The 24,343-nt window shown below is 49.1% G+C and overlaps 1 protein-coding gene across 5 annotated transcripts in view; it reads right to left on the bottom strand.

Annotated features, from left to right (window-relative positions):
* The window catches only part of MPPE1 (metallophosphoesterase 1), a 27,957-nt gene extending 3,614 nt beyond the window's left edge, over window positions 1-24,343 (bottom strand). Inside the window, exons 1-10 of one of the 5 annotated variants that reach the window (XM_058277293.2) lie at window positions 24,211-24,343; window positions 23,656-23,789; window positions 23,218-23,301; window positions 6,726-7,110; window positions 4,792-4,900; window positions 2,973-3,076; window positions 2,218-2,292; window positions 577-685; window positions 372-443; window positions 147-269 (exon numbers count right to left, since the gene is read on the bottom strand). In XM_058277293.2, the coding sequence (XP_058133276.1) occupies window positions 147-269; window positions 372-443; window positions 577-685; window positions 2,218-2,292; window positions 2,973-3,076; window positions 4,792-4,900; window positions 6,726-7,006 (873 nt within the window). In that variant the 5' untranslated portion in view covers window positions 7,007-7,110; window positions 23,218-23,301; window positions 23,656-23,789; window positions 24,211-24,343. Of the gene's footprint in view, window positions 1-146; window positions 270-371; window positions 444-576; window positions 686-2,217; window positions 2,293-2,972; window positions 3,077-4,791; window positions 4,901-6,725; window positions 7,111-19,696; window positions 19,778-23,217; window positions 23,302-23,655; window positions 23,986-24,210 lie in introns of those variants that run through there. The other 4 variants (XM_058277295.2, XM_058277292.2, XM_058277294.2 and 1 more) reach the window with 4 other exon arrangements.

Genomic DNA, 24,343 nt, shown 5'->3' with positions numbered 1-24,343 from the left:
AAGGACAGAAGTAACTGGGGGTGGGGGGAGACCTGGGGTGGGGGGAGTCTCTAATCCTGACGCGGACTTGAAATGTCAACTCACTAAAATGCAGACAGGTGAGAGCTACACCATGGCATGCCGGAGCATCAGCTCCAGGGGCGCACCTTTTGTGAGGCCTCCTGGGAAAGCACATCGTATTTCTCCTGAAATGGGAGGTGCTTCACCTCTGGGGGGGCGGCGTCCACTCCTGTACAGTTAGCGTCACTTCTCCGGTAGAGCGGGTAGTGCTGTCGGGATGGAAGAGAAGCAGAAGTGACTTCAGGAAGCCCCCGCTGGCTCTGCCAAGCTCGACAGCCTGCATCGCCCACCCCCCACCCTGCCCCACTCACCTGCACAAGGATTGGGGCTGACGCTGGAAGCTTCTGCCCAGGCTTACAGGGGCTGGAAGCAGGGTCCTGCTGCTGAGGAATCAGTCAATGCTCAGAAGGGGCAGAGGGAGCTGAGTGGGTGACGACGAGGAAGGTGCCCTGATGTGGGGTGCTTCTAGAACGTGCCAGGGCAGAAGGTGCCCGGGGAGTTCAAATCGTCTCCTACCTTTCGGGAGCAATTCAGTTGGTGAGAAATCTCAATGAGTTCAGCTTCTGCTTCAGAGCAGATGTGACAGCCGTCCCCTTCCAGTGTGACACTGTTCACCATCACAAAACTGAGGCAGGGCAGACAAACAGGACACCATGACCTTGTGGTTCCCGTGGAAATGAGCACTGCAGCTGCAGCACGTGAGCCCCACGCTGCTGGAAACCTCCCCTGGACTAACAGGCGCTGTTTTAAAACTCCAAGTTCTTTACTGAAAGTTGAGCCCAAAATGTAGTAAAGGGTTTTTAAAACCTAAACGTATCGGAAATCCCAGAGGACCAAGCACTCTGAGCTCACACTACCTCAACGTCAGCACATCACACGAACCACATGTCCTTGGGCAAGGGATTTAACCTCTCTCTGCCTCACCTGTAAAACTGAAGATGATAACAGGACATTGACTCCCAAGCCATTAAAGGAGGTAATGCAGCAATGTGCTTATTAGGACAGAAGCTGCCACTAGTAAATACTCAGGAAATGTTAGATATTATTTCAACAGTGAACCACAGGCCGGTAATGCAGGTACTCTCAGCAGTTAAAGAGGGTGGGAAGGGGTATGCAGATAACCCCAAACTGCAACAATCACAATGTCCATTATGGTTATCTCTTGCAACCATTTCACCTTAATTATATTTTTATAGTGCCATTAAAAATGTTTTTATTCCTTTAGCATAGATCAGTGAGGCACAAAGAAGGTGCCTGTCAGGGAAGGTGGTTTGAAATGGGAATAATTTCAGAGCTAAGGAGCTATATAACCAAATGGTCTGAAGTATGAACAATTCATTAAACACTACACTTAGGGAAAAATAACTCAAACTATATAATGTCTCCATTATGACGCAGGAAAGGAAACTGTGGCAAGGCAGAGGGGGGGAGGAGTTAACCGTTGTGGAGTGCCCACTGGATTCGCATTTCTGGGCGCTTTACGTGTATTATTTCATTTGATAGGTACAATGAACTGCTGTGGCTTAAAAAACTGTCAACAGAAATTTGAATACCCACAGAAAGGAAATTATGAAACTAGAAGAAAACGTCTTCTCCCACCTTTTTTCTCTGCAGACGTCTACAGCTAGAATAATGTATATAGTCTTGTCAGCTGTGTTGTACATATAACCACAGACAAGCAAGGGCCCTGAGACAGGCAGCTAAAGAGGTCGAGCAGGTCTAGCTGGAAGGGTTAGGATACTTTGGTCTAGAAATCAAGGCAGATGGGTGGAGGTGGGAGCCCATCTACAAAAACACAGCAAGCACACTTGCCACCACAGCCTAGGACACCGTAATTAGAGGGATATCTTCTAGAAAGTGAAATAAGTAAAATTTGAAAAATTAAAAAATACCAAGTGGCTGATGAAATTCATGCCACTCAGAACAATCCAGACTGCAGTTCCCTCAAGGATTGTGCAAAGTCCTAGGCTGGAAACAGGTTATGATGGAAAAGCAGGGGGGCTGGAGGTTTCCCATCAACAAGGACAGCCTGAGGTACCGCTCTCAGAGCTCATAAACCAGGCCAGACTGACCCCAGACTGACCCAGGGTGGGAGTCACCTTTCAAAAAGTTTCCAAGGACTAAAGGCCTTCAAGAGAATTCACAAGAAATACTCACTTGATTTCTTTCCAAGAAAACAGCCTTTCAGAGCTGAAAACCTTCTCAAATCGTTTTATTTTGTGTGCAGTCATCCTACATTCAATTATTAAAAAAAAAAACACGTTTTTCAGAACAAGACATTTTAGACCTTCATAGAGTTATTGTGAACATTGAAGATAACTCTCAGGAACTGAGCAGCAGGTAAGTGTTACTACTTAAGAGCTCCACTGGTCCCAGACTATCAAGGTCAAATCCCAGCTCCACTACTAAGCAATGGTGAGAACTGAGGCAAGTTACTTAGCCCCACTGGGCCTCAGTTTCCTCAGTGGGTAAAACAACAGGATCGAAGTAAGGATTAAATGAGCTAATACATGGAAACAAATGCTTAAAACAGGCTGGCAATTCATAAGCATCATAACACAATATATATGTTAGCCATCAAAGTCTAAATGGTCTTGTTTTATTCTGATTCCCAAAGAAAATAATTGGCCATTAAATGTAAGTTTCAAAGAAGAGAAAATAAATTTAAAAAGGAAAACAAAAAACAAATATATATATATGTTTCAAGTCAGACATCTCTCAAGGGTACATGCAATTCATTCATATTTATGCCAAGATAAAAACCCTTGCCTTTTTGGAGTTTATACTTCCAAAGCTTGGAACTTTTGAGGAAAACAGACTGCCTCTATATAGCACAAACAAGGATTTCAGCTGAATTTTAGCAGGTTTAAAATCATGGCATTCACAGTGTTGTACTTTAATGGACTACTTACTTATAGTGGAAACCAATGTCATGGTTGCCAGCAACGACCTTCAGCTGCACGTGACGTGGGTGTCTGAACATTTTCTGAAACCGCGCCACATCATCTGCCCAGGCCTACGGGCAAAAAAAAGGGTCACTGCTGACAGCCAGAGAACCTTCTCTTTCTTGTGGCTGAGGAATATGATCCCTGTTTGGATGGCACTCACTTCACTTCCCTGTACTAAATCAGACCCTCACTTGTAAAGCTAATGTCGAAATTGGAACTTTTCACTCTGATACTCCTTTCTCGAAGACTACAGCTAATTAAAAGCTGAATTATTTAGTTTGATACCAAATTTTAATTAAATGGTATCCGTGCCCTGCCCCCATCTTAAAACATTAACTGACAACCCCCCAAAATAACTGGTTCGTACACCTATTATTTCAAGATCCCTGGAAGACCACACATGGACCCCGGGTTGAGAATCGCTTCAGATGTGGGCATCGGAGCAGGCTCTGAGGAAGTGCCAAGCAAACGCGTCAACATACGTGCCTGGGCAAAGCCGGGCTGGAGAACCTTCCTCAGCGCTCTGTGGCTACAACTGTGGGAATGAGAACTGAGGAGATGTGGGAAACAAAAGACAGTAAGGGAAGTCAACACAGCAGATACTTGAAGATTATTCGGACACCTGCTTTCCTTATAATTGATGTAGGAGGACTGCACACTACACATTAGTATAGTACCTATTTTTAATAAGGCTAAAATTACCAACTGTACTAAGACCCTAGGGTAAGGAGTGAACCTCTTTTGAACAGATAATAATTAACCTTATCCTAAATGTTTTAGTATGGCCCAATCTTAGGAAATATTCTGGGGAAAGGTTCCTTCAATGAATATACAAAGACTTTGCTTTAACAGATAGAATTTAAAATTAGGGTAACATAAAATCAGAAAAGCCCTTATTTTGCAAAAGCAACACATACATCTAATCTCATTTTATAGCCAGTTGCTTTTTACATATATGATTTCCATGATCTCATATTTACTTATAGCCTAAATTAAAACAAGCCTTGTAACCCTCTAAACAGTAGGTGCCTATGATATCTGGACTAAGACTATATTGTACAACTTTTAGATTGTCCTGGGAAATGACAATGATTTTTTTTTAATACCCCCTCCCCTCAAAAAAAAAAAGTTCCTTCCAAAAACCACTAGTGGATGACTATTTTTACCTACACAGCAAGAACAGCTCTTTCTTCATTCATTCCCGGAATGTAATAAGCAAAGCTGGTTTTACATCACCCCCATACCCAGCAAAGCTGGTTTTACGTCACCCCCATACCCAGTCACCCCCATACCCAGTCCGGGGTCTCAGGCCTACTTGAAGGAAGAGGAATTTCACACTAAGCCTCAAGGCTCTTTCTCCACCTCTTATTCAGAAGACAGAAAATCTGAGTGTAGAGTAGCAAGTAACTTTTGCAACACAACTCTTGTAATTCAGCAAAACAAAATAAAAGAGTGAAGTTAAATGTAAATTTCAACATGTAATTTTAATGATGACTGAAATAGCATCCATCTCACCTGCTTTTCCCTACCCCAAGAATCTCATGGAAATATACATTTCAACAAGATGACGTCTGGCTAATCTCCAGAGTTCCTACGCACATCAACGTAAGAATGGCGCCCTAACTCCTGAGCAGCGTTAGCCACAAATCCTGAGAATCTTCCAGGCAGACTGTGTGTGTCTAGCTTCAGGACTAAGCAAAACTTGCAGTTCAGCTGGTGTTTTACCGTGTGTCCATGCTGGACCCTTAAGGAGGATCGGGGAGCAGGGGCGGCAGGGTCCTACCTTGGGGGAGCTCCACTTTCCTTCATCAAAGACATCCCCCAGGATAAAGACCACTTCGGGCTGCAGCAACCCCAGAGCTGTCTGGAAGGCTCTCTCCATTTGCCACTCCCTGGAAAACAGGGAAAAGCAAGGCGTCAGGGTGTTTCTCCGCCGTAGCCTACACCTGCCATTTAAAAGTTGTCTCCACGGCTCCATTGCCATGCACTGCCTGGAAGGGCCAAGAGTCTGCCTCTGGTTAAACGAGGCGATGAAGGGCACCAAAGGAGGGTCAGGTTGCCCACCACCTCAAGCACGGAGCTCTGCGAGGTGCCCACAGCCGGGCCTCGCCTGACCGTGAGAGCCCAGGCGACTCCGAGGTGTTGCAAGGGTGTCCCGGTTAGACTGGGATTGCACCCACTGGGGGACGCCAGTCGGGCTTCAGTGTTACTTCCTCTTGAAGGGACCTCCCTGCCTTGCTCGCTTCGGGTTTGGGGGGAGTTGACAGCAGTAGACAAGCCAATAGTATCAAAGCAGTAAAGCCTCCTGTTTTTAGGCACACAAGTAAATGAAAAGGGCTTAGCATCTGGACTCTGGCAGACACTGGCTGAAAACCCCTGCTCCACCCACCGCCCACGCCTTACCCTGCTGATTCCTCCTTGCTTGGTTGGTGAATGGAGATGACACAGCCTACTCTTGCTGGGTAATTGTGGGTTTGATCGGATAGCACTGGGCGCAGTGTCCAGCACAGCACCAGCACAGAGTGGGTGTTGGAGAAACAGTGACGCCTTCTCACCCCTCCCTCCTCTTTCCCTAACCAAGTCTGACCCACCGCATTTTCTAAGGAGCTCAAATTTTCCCCCTTTTCAAGGCACTGCTTAGCCCCTACAAAGGGGAACGCTGCATTCTGGAATATATAAGCCAGGGAAGGCCATTGCTGATCAGCAGTAGCTTTTCAGGCCCCACGTTAACAGCTGCAAAGTACAAATCACTGCTTGAGAGAACTCTCAAAAGCCACTGCCCAGCTTTTCCTGATTGATGTTATTCACATGGAGAAGAAAGAGCTTAGAAGCAGCAGCCAGAGGAGGGCGTGGAACTCTTCTTCGGAGGAATTAGATTTAAAAAAAAAAGCTCAATTTGTAAGATCCAAGCCAAAGGAATGAGTATGTCCCAGCCGTCCCTTCTCTCACTCCACCTAAGGTCTAAAAGCTCTGCAGCCCCTCACCTTTCCTTCTTCTTGCCTCCTCCTCCCACCCCGGGGACACTGCCCATCTCAAGCACCCACCAAGAGTAAGGTCCATCCATTTCTAAAGTAGCCAGAGGACAGTCCTCATTCACAAGAAGAAAGACAAGCTCAGAGAGACACAATGGAACTGCAGCAAGGAAAATGGGAGACCAGCTGGCTGGGGAGGGGGGCGGGGGGAATCAAGACTCCAGTCTCTGGGGGCACAGAGGGGGCCCTAGCTGCTGACCCTATGGTTAAAGGATCCCATCACAGACTTCCCAGTGGGAAAGCAGAGGCATTATGCGAGGGCAGGGGTGTGCTGGAGAAACAGGGCCCGGCTCCATCCCCAGGGAAAAAGGCTCAAAATTACACCCCAGGGAGCTCTACTTCCTCCCGGCCCAGGGAAAGGGGGACTGACTCTCGCTGACCATCTCCAGGCTCGGAGGCCGGTGTAACCCAGCCACAGCTGAGGACGCTCGGGGGCCTTTGCAACATGCCCAAAGTCACAAAGCTCATTCGTGTTTTGAGTCAAGACTCAAATCCCTATCTGACTCCAAAATTCTGGGGCCTTACGCAGAACGGATGCTTGGTAAATAGTAAGTTCAGAGAAAAGGAAAATGCCCCGAACATGCTTTGAGAAGAAAATAACTAAGGGGTACCCTAAAGCCCTGGAGGCCGACCTGGGAAGAGATGACTCTACCTTTTGCCTACAGAATTTCAGAAAGGTTCCTACCTTCTTAATTTGTCTAGCCAGTGGCCTCTCACCTCCCCAAGCAAATGGGTATCGGCCAGAAACATGGCTTTCAGCACGGGTTTCAGAGCCTCGCGTTCACTGCCCTGGGCTGGGGTCTTCACCGCAGGCCAATCACACCGAAAAAGCACTAGGTAGTAGATCAAAAATTCGCAAAACAGAAGCGTGGCAAAGACAACAGCTACGAGTTTCAACAGCAAGACACTCCTCTTCTTTAGCGGATGAAAATCATGCTTTTTGAGCTCGAGGGTAAAGGTCATCATTTCTCCTGTCCAAGAGTTGCTGGCCCAGAGAGTCGAATCCGTCAGGAAGTGACCACGAGGAAAAGGCAGAAGAATCCTGCAAGACGGGGCGGCGTCCAAGTCCCCTAAAGGGAAAGGAAAAGGACCGGGCTACCCTCCTGAATAGTGCCAGCTCACGGGCTCCCTTTATTAAGAGCCAGTGGGTTCCGCGGGCAAGGCGCAGGGGGAGCTGATGCTGGAGTGTGTCGGCTGGTAATGAGGCCAGCGGTAAATAGGTGGTAAGGGAAGGAACTGATGGTAGCACACAGTGCGCGGAGCCAGCACTGTTGATTTACAGACACAATTGTGTCGGAAACAGGTCGTCTCGGGAGGTTAGTGTTAGTTGGAGGACGGTTGGAGGATAAGCCAGGGCAGGCGTTCTTAACCTTTTTTGTTCCATGGACCCCTCTGCCAGTCAGGGGAAAACCCCTTACCAAGTCCACACTAGACTATGTATCGCTTAATAAATATATCGCACCCGCACCAACATGTCCCCACGAGGATAATGTTTTATTGAATGTCAGTTCAAGCTCACGGAACCCTCGGGAAACACCCCTGATAAAGGGAATATATTACAGTGATTTTGGGGATAGACGCGGACTGTGGTTAATACAGAAATGTTATACTACTACAAGGTGTTAAGAATGCGGTGATACATGGGAAGATGTAACTAATGTAATTTATCGACTACAGTTAACAACAACATTGTAATGTTTTTGTAACAAAAGCAAAGAAGGTACTGTTAGAGGCTCCCCCTCACAAGGAGTGCGATGATTAAGAGGCCACGAGGCCGAGGCTCGGTTCTGATGGGCGGAGCGCCTGCAGCCTGCCTGTGGGAAGGCAGCGCGTCTGCCCGAGAATGCACAAGGCAGCCTGTCACGGTGGGAGGGGGGCAGGTAAGGACCGTCACCCCTTCCAGGCCCAGGACCACCAAGAATACCTACCCCCTAGCCCACTACCCCCAGGTACGCATGGGAAGAATTCACTTTTACGGCCCCTGGTTGGCCCCCCAGCTGTCCTCAGACCCTAACCCCCTCCCCACTTTGCACTAGCACTTCCCGCCTATCGATGCACTGTATCAAGTCATGTCCACACCTTCCGGGAGCGGGCTGAAGTCCCTCTTCACACCCCCACCGTGCCAGCAAGGGGTGAGGGGGCTGAAGTCTAATCTTCAAACCGCCTCTGCTGGGAGAGCGTCTCATCGACTTCCTGCCTGCAGTCATCAGTCTCCACCCCCCAGTGAGCGCCGTTTCTCTGACATTTGGTGCTGAAAACCTGGGCGTGGGGTTGCGGTGAGACTGATCACCTGGTGAGGAATCTCCACCTGCCCCTGCCGGGGGAGCCCACACAACACCGATACCGAGGCCCAGGTGGGTGAGTCAAGGATTTCCCCACTGGAGCATCTGCTCTGTCTCCCTCCTTTTTCCATTGTCCAGGACAACCCACCAAAAATTCTCACGCTAGGTCAGTGATCCTCACTGTCCCCGAGGGCCACGGGGTGGGGGGAGGCCGGCATCTTCGAGGGAAGAATCCCCTTGGCTCCAGAGACGTCTGGCTCCAAGTGCGGTTTCCTGTCTCCTTGGAGATATCCGGCTGATTCGGGGACGCCTGTCTCACGCAGAGTCTCCCCTGCCCTAGAGATCCTTAGCCTCACCCATGCCACTAAAATGGAGAATTGTTTCACACCCCCTAATGCAACACCTCTGAGTTGTGTCCTTCACAACCTTAAAACGCTGTACCCAAAAGGAGACATCAGACCAAAAAAACTCATTTGACCTCTGGCCACAGTACAAATTGGACAATGAAAGTCAATGGCCAGAGAGGGACATCTTTAATTTCCAAATCCTCAGAGACTTAGAGGATTTCATCCGGCGTAACGGCGATGGTCTGAAATTCCTTATGTTCAGGCTTTTTTTTTTCCTCCATAAGTGTCCCTCCCTTTGCCAATCCTGTTCCTCTTATCAAATTCTTCTCTTACACCAAAAACCGTCCGAAACTTTCCTCCTCCTCTTCTAAAACCTCCATACGTCTCGACTTTGATCGGGCAGACCGCGGCTCTTCCGCACGGCCTCCCTACATACCCTCCCCTCGTCTCCGTCCTCACCCTCCATCCCCGCTTCCACCCCCCATCCCCACTGCCTTCCGACCCCCATCTTCCGCCCGCCATCCTCTGCTCCCCGTTCTCTCCCCCTCATGCTCGTTCACGAGGATGCGCCCTTCCTCTCCCCCGCCGCCGTCCTCCACCTCTACGGATGCAAGGCCTGGCCCTTCTCCACCTCTTAGCTCTACACAGACGCCAACCCCCTTAACCCGCAAGAGGAGGCGGGAGCCAAGGGAACAACTAAGGTACACGGTCCTTCCTCACACTCAGATCTGAGTCAAATAGGAAGCAGATTAGGCTCTTTCTCTGAACACCCTGCCACATCCATTAAGGAATTCCAACATCTCACACACTCCTATGACCTTCCAGGACACATACGTTATCATTACTTCCTCAACTACCCCAGAAGGAAAAAACACATCAGGACTGTAGTTACCACTGTCGCAGGTTCCCTGCTTACCTAAGATCCCAAGAGACACCCAGTGGGCCCCACTGCAGTTCCAACCACTAACCCCTGGGATTACTAGCCAGGCTCCACGACCTTGCTCGCATGGCCCATTTCTTAACCTGCATGACAGAAGACAGGAAAAAGGCTGCCCTTCAGGCAGGAAATTTTATGACAAAATTAGAGATCTACAGAAACCTGATGAAAATTCAGCTGCCTTCATGAGTAGACTAACCTAGTCTCTCCTGAAATATACTAGTTTAGATCCCGACTCAGATTCTGGTCAACTGTACTTACACACCCACTTCATCACACAATCTTATCCCAATATTAGAGAGAAACTACCGAGGTTAGAGGCTTGCCCTCAGACCCCTCAGAAAGACCTGATTAAAACGGCCTTCCAGGTCTGTAACAATAGAGAAGAGGAAGCCACATTAGTAAAAGCTGAACGGGATCAGGCTAAAGCCTCCCTCCTAGCTGCCGTCCTCAGGTCCGGTTCTCGGAAACCTAATTCTTCCTCTTCCCTCCGGGACCGTGTTTCAAGTACGGAAAGGAAGGGCACTGGACACGCTACTGCCCTAATCCCAGGCCCCCACCAGGCCTTGCCGGGTGTGAGCCACAAAGGTCCTTGGAAGTTGGACTGTCCTGAAAAGCCTGTTTCCTCCAGCACACCCCATAGACCCCGAGCCAGGATCTTCCTTTCCAGACTTTCTAAGACTGAAGAAAGACAATGATGGGTCCCGGGTTCAGAACGGCCCCACATCTCCATCAGCAAGTCTGAGCCGGGGGTCGTCATCAAGGCTAGAGTCAGCCAATCTCCTTTTTAATTGACACGGGGAGGGAAGCAGACTTGGCCCAGTGGTTAGGGCGTCCGTCTACCTCATGGGAGGTCCCCGGTTCAAACCCCGGGCCTCCTTGACCCGTGTGGAGCTGGCCCATGCGCAGTGCTGATGCGCGCAAGGAGTGCCCTGCCACGCAGGGGTGTCCCCCGCGTAGGGGAGCCCTACGTGCAAGGAGTGTGCCCCAGAAGGAGAGCCGCCTAGAGCAAAAGAAAGTGCAGCCTGCCCAGGAATGTCGCCACACACACGGAGAGCTGACACAGCAAGATGATGCAACAAAAAGAAACACAGATTCCCTGTGCTGCTGATAAGGACAGAAGCAGTCACAGAAGAACACACAGCAAATGGAAAGAGAGAGCAGACAACTGGGGGATGGGGGAAGGGGAGAGAAATAAAAAATAAATCTTTAATTGACACGGGGGCTACATATGCAGTCCTCCTTGAACATTCAGACCTGTATCCACTTCCTCAGTCTGTACTGTGGGGTTGACGGCAACCCCTCTTCCCCTTTAATTACCAAACCTCTCATGTGCTCAATAGCAGATGTCACTTTCTCTCATCAGTTCCTCATCACTCCTCCCTGGCCCTCCCCTCTCCTAGAGCATGGCGTATTAGCCGAGCTCTACTCTTCCACTCCATTCACTCTTGCATCCTCTCCAACCAACTTCCTTCTCCTCTTAGCCGCCCGCCCTCCCCCTCCCCAGTTCCCGCTGACGTTCCTGACATGCCTCCTGTGCCGCAGGCAGAAGGACGTCCCCCGGTCCGGGATACTCACCCTCCTTCAGCCACAGCACAGCACCCCCCTGTAAAGATGGTCTTAGAAGACCCTCCTCCCTCACAAGCACTCCTCTGTGCCCTGCCCTCAGTGCTCCACGAGGTCCCGCGCCCACTACCGACATCCTGGGTGCTGGGGGTCTTGTGCACCCAAGCACCGCACTCTCTGGCCCCCCTCCGGGCAACACAGAAGCCAGCGGGCGCCGTCGCCCAGCACAGGACTCAGAACCACTCACAGGCCACCCCGCCTCGCCGGCCTCTGGTTCCTACGCCAGCCAGCCTCTTGTCCCGCAGACGCCTGCACACGACGTGTTGTCCTGAAACCAATCTCAAGGACGCCTTCGCTCTCCCCTTAGATGAAACTTCCCAAGGTGGACCCCGAGCACCCCCTAGACCCCCAACGGTTGCCACGGACGGTCCTTCCCGAGGGCTGCAGAGCCGGTCCTCGCACTGTGGCCCTCCACCGCGCACTCCCTGACCGCCAGCCTCCCTCCGTGCCCTCCGTCAGTGTGTCTGGACGTGCTCCTCTGGGGCCTCCGTACAGACCTCTGTAACTCACACTATCACTGCTTAGCTTTCTCGGGGATAAGGGATGTCCCGTCTCCCCAAGCAAAGCACAGTTTTCAAAACTGCAGTAACTATCCAGGTCTCCGCCTCTCTCCCTCACATAAACAGCTAATGGCGGAGCGAATCCAATCCATCAGGGACCACCCCTCCCACACTGCAAGGCAGAGCTTGCTTAGGGCCAGTCAACGTTTTCCATCTCGGGATTCCAAACTTCGGGCCTAGATGGAAACCCGTCTACCAAGCGGCCTCGGGCAACCCACGCCAGCCACCAGTCGCCCTCTCGCCCAAGTCCGCCTACAGGAGAACTCGAGGAAGCCTCGATGCCTGCGCCCGCGCTAGCCTTCCCTAACCCTGTTAAACCCTCGTCCCTCTGTGGTACCCAACGCGGGTATGCACCAGGAATCCTAACAACCCTACGGCCCCGATAATCCAGTCAATGCCTACTGCTCCAGACAGATTCTGCAACCCTTGGCTGGCCTCCTTGCCTCAAAACCCTCGTCTCTGCTTCTCTGCTTCCCTTCTGGTGCAAGAAAGCCTTAAACTAGCCCCGATAAATCGTCTCGATGGTTTTTCCCCACATTCCTTACCTCCTCTAGTAACTCACAAAGCTACTGCATCTGTCTCCTCCACCCACCTCCAAGCCCTCCACGCAACCCTTCTACAAAACCCCGAGTCTCCCCACTGCTCTCCTCCTCGCGGTCCTGCCACCTCCTTCCCACTGAACCCAACCACCCCCAGAAACGAACGACGCTCATGCCGCACAGGGCTGTAGTGAAGCGCTTGATCCCCTTGCCAAACCCCTTCCTAGTATTTTGGACACCCCTCTTCCTAATCCTACTCATACATGGTCTATTGATGGCCGTTCTACAAAACACCACCACCACTCAGGCCGGATACGCTATTGTTCCCTTAACTGACACCGTTGCGCCGGCCCCCTCCCACCGGGCACAACCTCACAAGCCGAGCCCACAGCCCTCAGCCCTCACAGAGCACGGGTCAGAGGCAAGGGCCACCCCTAAACACCTGCACTGACTCCACACACGCGCATCGCCTCCTACACTCGCGCGCCCCCACCAGAGGGAGAGGGGTTCCTGACTTCTAGTGGATCCTCCATGGTGAACAAAGATCTCAGCCTACAGTTACTCAAAGCAGCATCACTTTTAACCCAAGCTGCTATAATTCACTGCCAAGGGCACCAAAAATCTAATTCTCCTCTGTCTGTTGGCAATAACTGAGCCGATGCTGAAGCCAAAGTACAGGCGTCCCAACCCTACCAGGTGCACACTCCACTGTCATACCCATTCTCCTAGCTCTTCCCTATCCTGCCCCCCCATACACCTGAAGAAACCTCAAAGTTCCCCCTTATTGGAGCAAAACAAATTGAGAGGTGATTCATGAAAAATGGAAAGATTCTGTTACCTGAAATAAAAACACACGACATTCTCACCTCCCTGCACAACCAGTACCACGCAGGACACAAACCGCTTTCACACGCTTATCTAACTCTCTACACTGCCCTGAACACTCAAAACATTTCAAAGAAATCGCAAACGGCGGCGCTACTTGTCAACACAAATATTCTTAGAGGCTCCAAGCCTCTCTCTTTCGCAGCCCACCAGGTTAGAGGTTCGAAGCCAGAACAAGACCGGCAATTGGACTTGACCCGCATGTCGCCTTACGGAGGGTAAACACCTCTTGGTCTCTGTGGACACCTCTTCCAGATGGGCTGAAGCATTTCCAGTCTCCTCCAGGCAGGATGATGTTGTAATTAACATCCCTTTAGCAGAAATACTTACCAGCTTTGGCCGTCCCTCTTCTCCACAGTCAGATAACGGAGCAGCCTTCGCCTCACGGATCGCAAACGGGGTTTTACCTAAAGGGACTTATTCCTTCCAGACCTCAGGCCTCTGGGAAAGTCGAGCATGTGAACGGGGTCCCAGAACAACACTCAGCCGAACTAGCAATGCAGGTTCAGACACCCCCCAGGGACTGCCTGTCGCTCTCAGGAGAATCCGAACCCTTGCTGGGAAACCACCGTCGCTAAGCGCCTTTGAATCGGGTGTGGACCCCTTTCACCCTTGCCAGTATACACCCGCGATCATCAGATTTCAAAAGCGATGCGGTCCACACAGACGCGTTCACTCCTGCCCAGCGAAGGGACTTGACTCTTTCTGGGCTGGACCCTCTGCCCCTCGCAGCCCAGGCATCCGGGTGACCGGGGTACCTAAAGGCCTTAACCCTGGCCTTGAACCCCAAAGTGGACGGTCCTATACTTGTCCTCCTAGCCACCCCCACTGCAGCAAAACTTTTAAACTTTCCGCTGTGGATACAATTTTCCAGGTTAAAGCCTGCTCCTCTGCCTTCTGTAGACAGTAAATTACGAGCTCATGAAGCTCAAGATACATACACCTGGGAACCTCTCGGAGCCCTACACTTGACGCTCACAAAACATGGAGGTGAAAACGTTCCAGTTACTACCCACCCCAGTTCCCTCTTGTCTCTCTCCCTTTCCTTCCTGCCACTCAGTCATAACCACACTTAAATCTGGCGGCACCAATCCGTAAGTTATTTCCCAAGGCCACCACGTTGTGTATCGTTCTCTCCTCACGCTTAACTGACTCTGTCACCCCCTTTGCCCTTTCACTCGAGCAATACCTTGAGATCATTCGGGACCTGTGGTTACAAGGAAATCTTTCTGATTTTTACCCCAAAGAAATCCTCTTCTTCTCCCTTGCCACCCTCTTCCTTCTCTTTACTAAAAAGTCCCTCTACGTTGGACGTCCTATATTTTACCCTTCCACTCCTCTTTGTACCAACCTCTCAAAAAACCCCTTATCATCCTGTTGCAGACACTATCCACTATCCAAACCATAGCAACCGCAATCGACCATTCCAATCATTGGACATGCCCCGAGCATACCTACGCTGGAACTATATCCTTACTCGCCTTTCCGCTAAGCCCAGAAACTCGCCTGCGTGTCCACTCACATACACTGGCTGTGGAGGCCGACGGGTTACACCCCCCCATCGCAAGTTTACATGATGATGTACTTTTTCTCCATCGGGCCTTAAACACCCCTCATTCGGGGGAAAATTCAAATTCTATTGGTATGGTCACAGTCCTAACGGACAGATCTTTTTTATGCTTTAAATACCTATCCACATGACCTTATGTAGCTAATTTAGGACATATACTCACTGCGTCTTGTAATCATATTCTACTCTGTAACACGACCACATTGCACTGGCAGGCCGTTTTGGGTTTTTTTTTAAAAGATTTATATTTTATTTTATTTCTCTCCCCTTCCCGCCCCCCGAGTTGTCTGTTCTCTGTGCCCATTTGCTGTGTGTTCTTCTTTGTCCACTTCTGTTGTTGTCAGCGGCACAGGAATCTGTGTTTCTTTTTGTTGCGTCATCTTGTTGTGTCAGCTCTCCGTGTGTGCAGCACCATTCCTGGGCAGGCTGCACTTTCTTTCGCGCTGGGCGGCTCTCCTCACGGGGCGCACTCCTTGTGTGTGGGGCTCCCCTACGCGGGGGACACCCCTGCGTGGCAGGGCACTCCTTGCGCGCATCAGCACTGCATGTGGGCCAGCTGCACACGGGTCAGGGAGGCCCGGGGTTTGAACCGCAGACCTCCCATGTGGTAGACGGACGCCCTAACCACTGGGCCAAGTCCGCTTCCCTGGCAGGCTGTTTTGAAAGTGCCAAACAAGCTTCCCAATTCAACCTAATTTGGGGATGACTCAGGCATCAATCAAACACTGCCTACACAAGTAAGCAATAAAAATTATAGTGAAGACATACTGTGCTTCAATAGCTCTGGCAGACAAACCGAGTTATTTGGAGTAGGAAAACAATCAGGACAATTACACAATTTAACCAGGGTAAAAGCTAGAAAAAAAAACAAAAAATTGCTTCACTTTTCTGAAATCTTCACTGTCAGACTAAGCCAACAAATGATACTTCCAAACCCCACTACTCTCCTTTATGTGTTAATGTAGTATATGGAGGAACCCAACTATTCAGCACTCCCAATCACCCACATTCTTACTTTATTCCCTCAGGCCCCTCAGCGGCACCAAGGCTCGCTGGTACGGGCTTTTATTTCTTGTGTGGCAACACTGCCTACCTGACACTTCCTACAGTATGGACGGGAGCTTGCACTATAGTACCCATTACTCCTAACGCCACCATCCTAAAACCCCACCCAAGATACAGCCTCCTCTGGACAAATACCTCACTGCAGCTCTTTTCTTGAAACCTCACTTCAGCCTCAACAACTGAATGACCAAAAAAAGAGACATTTCTTAGGAGACCCAAAATTTGGATATCACGCCCATGATAATCCAATCCTAGAAAGGCCTGGCATAGGGCATACCGTCTTCCGCAGCCTGTTCTGGTTTGTAGGTATTCCAGCGTTAGAACCAGCAATCCTAAATATCTCCCTGACGTTACAGCTATCCTGGAATGAGCTGGGAAAGTCTCTCTCAATGCTGGAATCACTTCCCCTTTTAAGGCATTCAACTGACTAGGTTAAGTGTCACTCATTGCTGATGGCAATCTCCCTGATTGATGTAATTATAACGCGCTATCTATGATTTACCACTGCAGTAAAGTCAATGGTGACTAAAGTCCATAAATGCCCTTGCATTAGTTAGCCCAGTGCTTGCTTGGCCAAACAACTGGGTGCAATTACCTAGCCGAGTTGACACAATAGTCTAACCATCACAAATCTGAAATAAAGTTTGAATAAAACATAAAAAAAAAAAGAACCAGTGCGTAACAGAAGCTGCTCTACATTCCCAAATCAATAAATTGTCCTGCACTTTGACAATGATAATGTGTCAGATTTCTAATGAGGAAAACAATGGGTTTCCTAGGAGTTCTCTATACTCCCTATGCCAGAATAATGCTCTTAGAATGCTCTTCCCACTACAATGATAAAGTTTTATTAACACTCAGGTAATCATTAATTGGGAACCCATCAAAAAGATGTCGGTTAAGGAAGAAGACATAATAGGAAAATTCAACAGATATAATGGAAATGTAACCTGACTCACCAAAGGATTCATGAATCCTTAAAAATCACCAGGTCATAAACCCCGTTCATAGGCTACCTTTTGTGTGAATGAATCACTGTCCTACTCTGCTTTTCCCCAAAAGAAGTGAACATTCACAGACCAATGCTTGAAGATCCTAGCCATGCCTATCAAGGCTGGACTCTGAGATGCAGGTCGGACAGAGTCCCCAGTTTTGAATAATAATAATGTTAAATTTTGCAATCAGATTTTATATCTTCACGCACACACACAAAAAAATGTTTTTCCCTTGCAAATTAGTCCTGAAACTCTGGCTGGCCTTCTTTTATTAGACCTTCATGTGTAGTGGTTTCTCTGTGAGAACATTTTAGAATATTTATGGGTTTATCCTGAACGGAAGGTAAACTTTGCATCCTATAAAGAAAGCATCAGTTTTTTTTCTCTTTCTATAAAGATTGATCGTTTCCAAATCACAGTGAAAGGAACTTGAGTAATTTACCAATTGTGCCTTAAAGATACCTCATTGAAAACTGGTATCTGACCCAAGAGAAGATAGTCACAGCATCTACAATTGTAGTGGCAATACTGACGTTGATTGTGACAAACTCAACTCCATTGAGTTTGGTTACATCTTAATTATTTAAATAGAACGTTGGTCCAATTACATAGAGAACAGCAGCTGGAAATTTATCTCATTCAATGTTCAGACATAAAAGGATTAACCACTCTTTCCCTTATTTTCTGCATACAGGTCCCTTCTCGTTTTGAAATCTGATGGCAATCAAAAGCTGGCACTGTTCCAAGCTATTGTACAAACAGGACACAAAGGTCGTGGCTGTACAGCATGCCACAACATGAGGACCCTTTCATTCACCAATTCTGGCACACTTCGAAATATACCCCACAGTCCATTTTTATTTCTGTCCAGGAGGCTGGGTGCCGAGGATCGGGTATGAGCCCAGGTACATAAAAGCAGCAAGATTAGAGTCAATCAGACGCTGGAAATCGAAAACGGCAGGCACGGTAAGGCTGGCGAAGCCCCAGCCACGTCTTCCTTCCGGCCCAGGGTAGAAGACGAAAGCATCTATTTTTGACCTATCTGCAGAGAAAGGCTGGTAAGAGGGCAACCTGAGCCAGGCTGCAAGAGGTAGCCTTCTACGCCGAGGTTCCTCGTGGATGTAGGTGGCCTGAGGTCTGCGGGGTGGGGGTTAGGGGCAATATCAACCGACCACAGATCCTAACCGCACCAGGGAAAAAAGAATAGCCCTCTTCTGGGGACACAACTCTCTGTCGGGTCTGAAATAGTCCACGTGGAAATGGTCTTCGGAACGGCACACATTTGCCCGTAGGGATTCAGTCCCTTATTTCACAGTGGTGGTCTTTCAAAACAACAATTAAGATACGGAGTCTTTGTAATCCCTACCCACAGAAAAATAAATAGGGGCAAACGTGTCTTTTTAGCCATTATCAAAACCTTAAAAATTAACCCCAGAATTGGAAATACCTCCAGAAACTGATAACAGAGTGAAGACACCAATGGCACGTTGGCAACTGGTACGTTGTCTATTACGTGCTCCTCTCCCCGTGCGGAGGACGGTCGTAGGAAACAGCTGAAGTGGGTGGCATCTGGGACAGGCTTGGTCTTCAGCATTTGTCCTTTTCCACTCAAATGGCATCATGTTAAGTACTTGATTAACAACATCTTTATCAAAATCAACCGGAACCCCAGGCCTTAGACGATCATGTGCTGTGCCTTATCTTCTTTAAACTTCCTCATTACCTAAGGTTGGTGCCACATAACTAGAATCACCATATACGTCCTCTTCCAACCAGGATATATTTGAAAGTGAAAAGTGGCACTAACAATAATAAATCCAGGGCAACAGATGTAAACTGAGAGAAACCACCTTATTTATCTACAGCCAGATGTTAGAATGTTTGCGTAAAATCACCAGTGCGGTGAAGGGTACCGATTCCTGACTTGGCTGATACAAGTAAAAGAGACTCCAAAGAACGATGAGAATATTGCTTAAAACCATCCCATTTCCTTTGTCTTGATTCAAATACATCCAAAGCAGTCATTTGATCTGAACATCTCCTTGCCTTTCCAAAAGACCAGAATCTCCTAAAATTCAGCAACTGAGACCTCTCAGTCTTATTGAAAAGGAAGGCATCTCAACCAGTGTTAACAACCAGGATTCTAGTGCCAACCTGTGCTGGTTGATGGTTCCAAGGACCCTGAGAGAAAATGCCAGAATGGCAGCTTGCTCCTTAAGCCTCGACAGCCGCTTCTCTTCCTCAGAGAGTTCCCTGTCTAAGCAGTTATGACAAAGGGGTGCAAGACACACAAGGAGGCAGGTGGCTGGAGACAAGAAGGCTCAAGGCTGCCCTCACAGGGGCAGCCCAAAGTGGGGTTCACAGCCCACACGGAGCCACTATGCCAGAGAAGAACTTGAAAGGAAAAAGAAAGACAGGAGGGAGGGAGAGACGAAAGGGAGATGGAAGAGAAAGAACGAAGGGGGGAAGAGAGAGCAAGCTAGCTACACCTGCTGAGATCTCGCCAGCACAGCTTTCCTTGAGGGAGCCCTAAAATCCGTGGGAATCATCTCTCTGGTAGAGCACGATCCTTTAAGAAAATGAGAACTCATCAGAGGGAAAAAGGTCCTACGTGGACAACTTCTGACGCCAAATCCTTACACTGAATTCCTTTTGCTCAAATCTTGGAAAATGACTTTTCTTCCTCTGCCCCCCTCCAAAACTAAAAACTAAAAACCTCACTGTAATACTCATCAAATTAGGATGCCCTCTTCCAGGTGAGGGCCAAAGCAGGCCTTCTTTCTCCTTCCAAAACAGAAACTGAGTGACTTGCCCAGCGGCTGGGGGCGGCCCCAGCGGGGCTGGCCGTACCTCGTGCTTGTCTCTGAGGCCCACGCCAGAAGCACTCCGCCGGCTTGGAGGACGGGTGCGCCAGGCGCCCTGCCCCGGCTGGCTGGGGGAAACCCGCCCACCACAGGAGCAATGCAGGAGTTCCTGCCTGGGCGCTCAGCAGGGAGGGAGCCCCGCCCTCCTGGGCAGGAAGGAGGAAGGTGAGGGCCTCCGAGGCATTCCGCCCTGTCCCTTTGTCCCTTTCCTGTCCCTTTGTCCCTTTAGGAGATTGCAGTCCTATTTGCTATGCAACCTCCTGGCAGTTGGAAGGAGCACAACCCCCTATCCACTCCAGCCTGGGACCTGGGGTGCACCGCTTAACTCTTTTTGAGACTCACTGGTAAAATGGAGAGCACAGCACCCACCAATCGTGGGGATTGGTAGAAATAATGTACAGAAAAGCTTTACAAAAACATAGCAAAACCAGCAAAGCTTTCTAAAAGACAGGCATGTCTGGGTTAAACTAGAAGATAAACCTTAGTATCCAAATAAATCCCAGCTGACCAAGTCAATGACTCCACACCCTCGGGTTAGGGGAGATGGCCCAGACACGAAAAGGAAGGGCGAGACCTGCGGCAAAGCTGGGAGCAGCAGGCTGCTGGGGCTGACGCACAAGTGTCCTCCACTCATTCATTGAGCCGTCCTTCCTACGCCTCACGTCCGAAGTCCCAGTCCCCTTTCCTCACTCTTAATTTTATCTCCACCATAATAAAAGGTTCCAGGTTTAAAATCTCCACAGCCGCAAAGCCAGAACAAGGAAATGCTATTATCCCCTACTAGCCCAGGCTCGTAGAGGCTAAGGAAAGACACGTGTTGTTTCCTAGCCTAAATGAAAGTCTAGGAAGCATGGGATACTCATCTAGGCCCCAAAAATGTGTTTATCCACCTTGTACCACTAGACTAAAAACTATTTTGGATAAAGAATATATTCAGTGTGTTGCCTCCCTGTGATAAATGATGAATAGAATAATTTTGGTCCATATCTGGCGCTTCCCTTTGATTCAAAAAAAGAAAATTTCTAAAATGTTATTATTCTCACTCTCCAAGTTCAACTGGTCAGGTTTATTAAGATCATCAAATGATAATCCAGCAGGAAAACTTTAAAGGTATCACACTACAGTTAGGCTTGCCTTGGATCAAAAGTTAGACCTCTCTCTCTAGACCTATCTTGAATTAATTAAGACAAGGGAGCTAGATCAGATACTCAAGGTCCTGAAAGCCCCAGTGAGAACTAACATGCCGATATCCATCACTGCGAGAGTTTAAAGCTGTTGTGAATCCCAGAAAAGATCCTGTTCTTGGAGCTAATCTATTCCTGTGAGTAAAGGCCCCTTTGACTAGAGTGGATTCCGTCAAGGGATCAGATCCCTTTGATCAGATCAATTTTGATTACTCAATTTTGGGCCTTGGATTAGACTATTTCAGGGAGGCAGGACCCAGTGCAGGCCTCAGCCCCCTTGCTGGAGTTTTATATAAGCAAAAAACTGAAAGCAGAAACACAGAAAGAGAGCTGCCGTTTTTACCCTGCCATGAGAGGGAGGACTCCAGGATCACTGACAGCTGCAGAAAGACAGAGAAGCCCAGACAGGCTGAGAGACAGGCCGAAGGCTGGAATCAGCGGAGCAGCCCCGAGCTGAACAGACGAGGCCTGGAGAGAGAAGAGCCAAATGCCTGATGGCCCACAGCAGTGAGGGGAAAGCACAGCGGGCTGCCACTGTGCCTTGCCACACGGCAGGAGTCCAGGGTCTCCAGGAGCCAAACTCTGGTGTGACAGCGTCTCCGATGATGCCTTGATTTAGACGTTTTCATAGCCCCGGAGCTGTAAGACTTTACCCTAAAAAAATTCCCATGATAAAAGCCAACCCATTTTTGGCATGTTGCATTGGCAGCCTTCAGCAAACTAAAACAATTACATCCACACTTCTGACTCTTATCATAGACAATTCCTAAAAAATTAAAAATTAAAAAACAGCTCAGTAACATCGACTATTCCAGAATTTTTCGAAAAGCTAGAAGAGACCCATTATTGAGTCATGAAATCAGTTGGGTGGATTTTGACCTAAATTTTTTGAAAAATAAAATAGAGTAAAACAGAATAGACAGTATCAGCCTTACTGCACAGAGTAAAAGCCAGGGTTATTTCATGAAAATTTGTTGCCACTTTCATATGGATATATCTGTGTCTACCAGTCATGATATAAAATGTCTTTCTTAACACACTGGGCTGTGAGCTCCCTCAAGACCTTGGCCTTGTCTTATTCATCTACAAATACCCAGATCCCAGCAGAATGCCTGTACACAGTAGGTGCTCAATAAGTGTTGAATGAATGGTCTCTATTTAGTCTCATTTCCCCAAACATTTTAGAATTACATACATATTCTCATTCCTCTGTTCCATCATCTGCCTTTAATTTTTTTTTTATTTCTTTTCCCTTCCCCCTCTCCCCCCGCCCCAGTTGTCTGCTCTCTGTGTCCATTTGCTATGTGTTCTTCTGTGACCACTTCTGTCTTTATCAGATTGCATCATCTTGTTGATGTCAGCTCTCAGTGTGTGTGGCGCCAGTCCTGGGCAGGCTGAACTTTCTTTTGCACTGGGTGGCTCTCCTCGCGGGGTGCACTCCTTGTGTGTGGGGCTCCCCTACACGGGGACACCCCTGCATGGCAGGGCACTCCTTGCGCGCATCAGCACTGCGCATGGGCCAGCTGCACACGGGTCAAGGAGGCCCGGGGTTTGAACCGTGGACCTCCCATGTGGTAGGTGGACGCCCTAACCACTGGGCCAAGTCCGCTTCCTATCTGCCTTTAAATGTTTAAAAGTCTACAGTCAAAATAAGAAAAGATAAAGAAGTTGCCCCTCTTTGCCCTCAAAAAAAGGCCCAGGAAAGAGTGTAAAGACTGGCAAATAGGTACACAGAACACATTTTCTCACCACACCTAACTCTTAAAAAGAAAAAGCTTGGTTTACTCTCTGGTTAGAACAGGGGTTGTTAACAATGGGTCGGTCGATGAGCTTGAATTGAAATTTTTTAAAAAACATTATTCTTGTGGGGATGTGTTGGTGTGGGTGGGATGTATTTATTAAACATTACACAGCATAGTGTGGACTTGGTAAGGGGTCCATGGTTTTCACCTGACTGGCAAAGGGGTCCATGGAACAAAAAGGTTGAGAGCCCCTGGGTTAGAGGGAAGTAATGACAATCTTGCCTGAGCCTCCTTGGAGAAGGCAGCTGTCTTTCAAAAGGGAAGTAAGTATCTAGTTCCTGGGTTCTCAGCTAAACCCCACAGCTGGCGTGATCCCAGTTTTGCTACTTCCCAGTTGCGTGATCTCAGGCAAGTCACTCCAAAAAGGGAAAAAATTAAAGAATACACACTCAGGACCCTAAAAGCTAACCATGTCCTGTAACATTAGATTCTTTCTAGTTATCGAAATCTACTACTTTTACATTGAAAAAAAAAAAGGCAAGTCATGGGGGCCTCGGTTTCAAGGAGTCTCCATTTCTTACCTTGGAAAGAATGCTTACTGGGAGATTAAACTGGTAGAAAGGCTCGAAGTTGGCATCTGTTCCCCGAAATCTAAGAATTTTTATCTGCAATAAAACAGAAACCATGTTCTGTCACTAGAGCGCTTTCATTTAGTTCGCTAGTATTAAGGTGGAAAATGCCTAGTGGTACACTAGAAAAGTGACTCGTCCAACCCTGAAAGTAGGAAAATGCCCAAGAACCACACAAAGGGAGGGGGAAAAAAATGACTGAACACTGCTGTTGCCAAAAAAACAGGTCTTTTAAATTATAATATGAAATATCACATATAATATATATATACAATATTAGGAACAAAGTATTTTAGCCATTGACTGATTAACTTTAAAGCTATTATGAGATATCAAAACACCCACACACACAAATAGCAAGGAAAAAAATCATGTTTAATAGGCACTGACCTGAATTTTTTTCTCTTACATGCTCATCACCACGATCTCATCAATGGCTACTTGCATGTGACATTTCCCATCTTCAGAAGTATTTTTAAAAATGATGAAATGGACTGATTCCAGTCTACGATTGAATGCGCGGGCTGGAAGTAACAGTGCTTTCTTTCAAATAAGTAGCTGAATCCCCCCACACTGCTCCTCCCGCAGGCTGATTTTACCGCGCTGTGTCTGAGCAGGGCAAGCAGGCTCCATTTTGCAGTGGCCCAAAGCACAGCGTAGACGCGGGCCCGGGACGCAGGGCTCTGCGCGCCGGCAGGCGGAGCTGCGCGCCGCGCGCCCGGGCACCCGGGGTCGCCGGCCGGGGGTCTGCGGGGAGAGGGCGCGAGCGGCCCCCACGGCCCCGCACGGCCCCGCAGGCCCGCGCCGCCTCGCGCAGACCCCTTCGGCCGGCCGCCCCGAGGGGAGCCGGAGCGCACACCCAGAGGCCCCGGCGCCCAGGACCCGAGCCGCCGCGCGCCGCCCCGGAGCCGCGCGCCCGCGCCCTCCCCCGCCGCCCGCACTCACCCCGCAGCCCGCGCTGCGCCGCGGCGGGAGGCGGGAGGCCCCGCGGGGACGAGGCGGCGGGGCAACGCGCCCGCGGCAGGGGGTGCACGCCGACCCTGCGGGGCTGCCTCTGCGCCCCGGTCGCCCACGGCCC

The sequence above is a fragment of the Dasypus novemcinctus genome, chromosome 16, assembly GCF_030445035.2.
Source record: "Dasypus novemcinctus isolate mDasNov1 chromosome 16, mDasNov1.1.hap2, whole genome shotgun sequence".
In the NCBI taxonomy this organism is placed as follows: Eukaryota; Metazoa; Chordata; class Mammalia; order Cingulata; family Dasypodidae; genus Dasypus; species Dasypus novemcinctus.
This window is presented reverse-complemented; position numbering and strand designations above follow the sequence as displayed.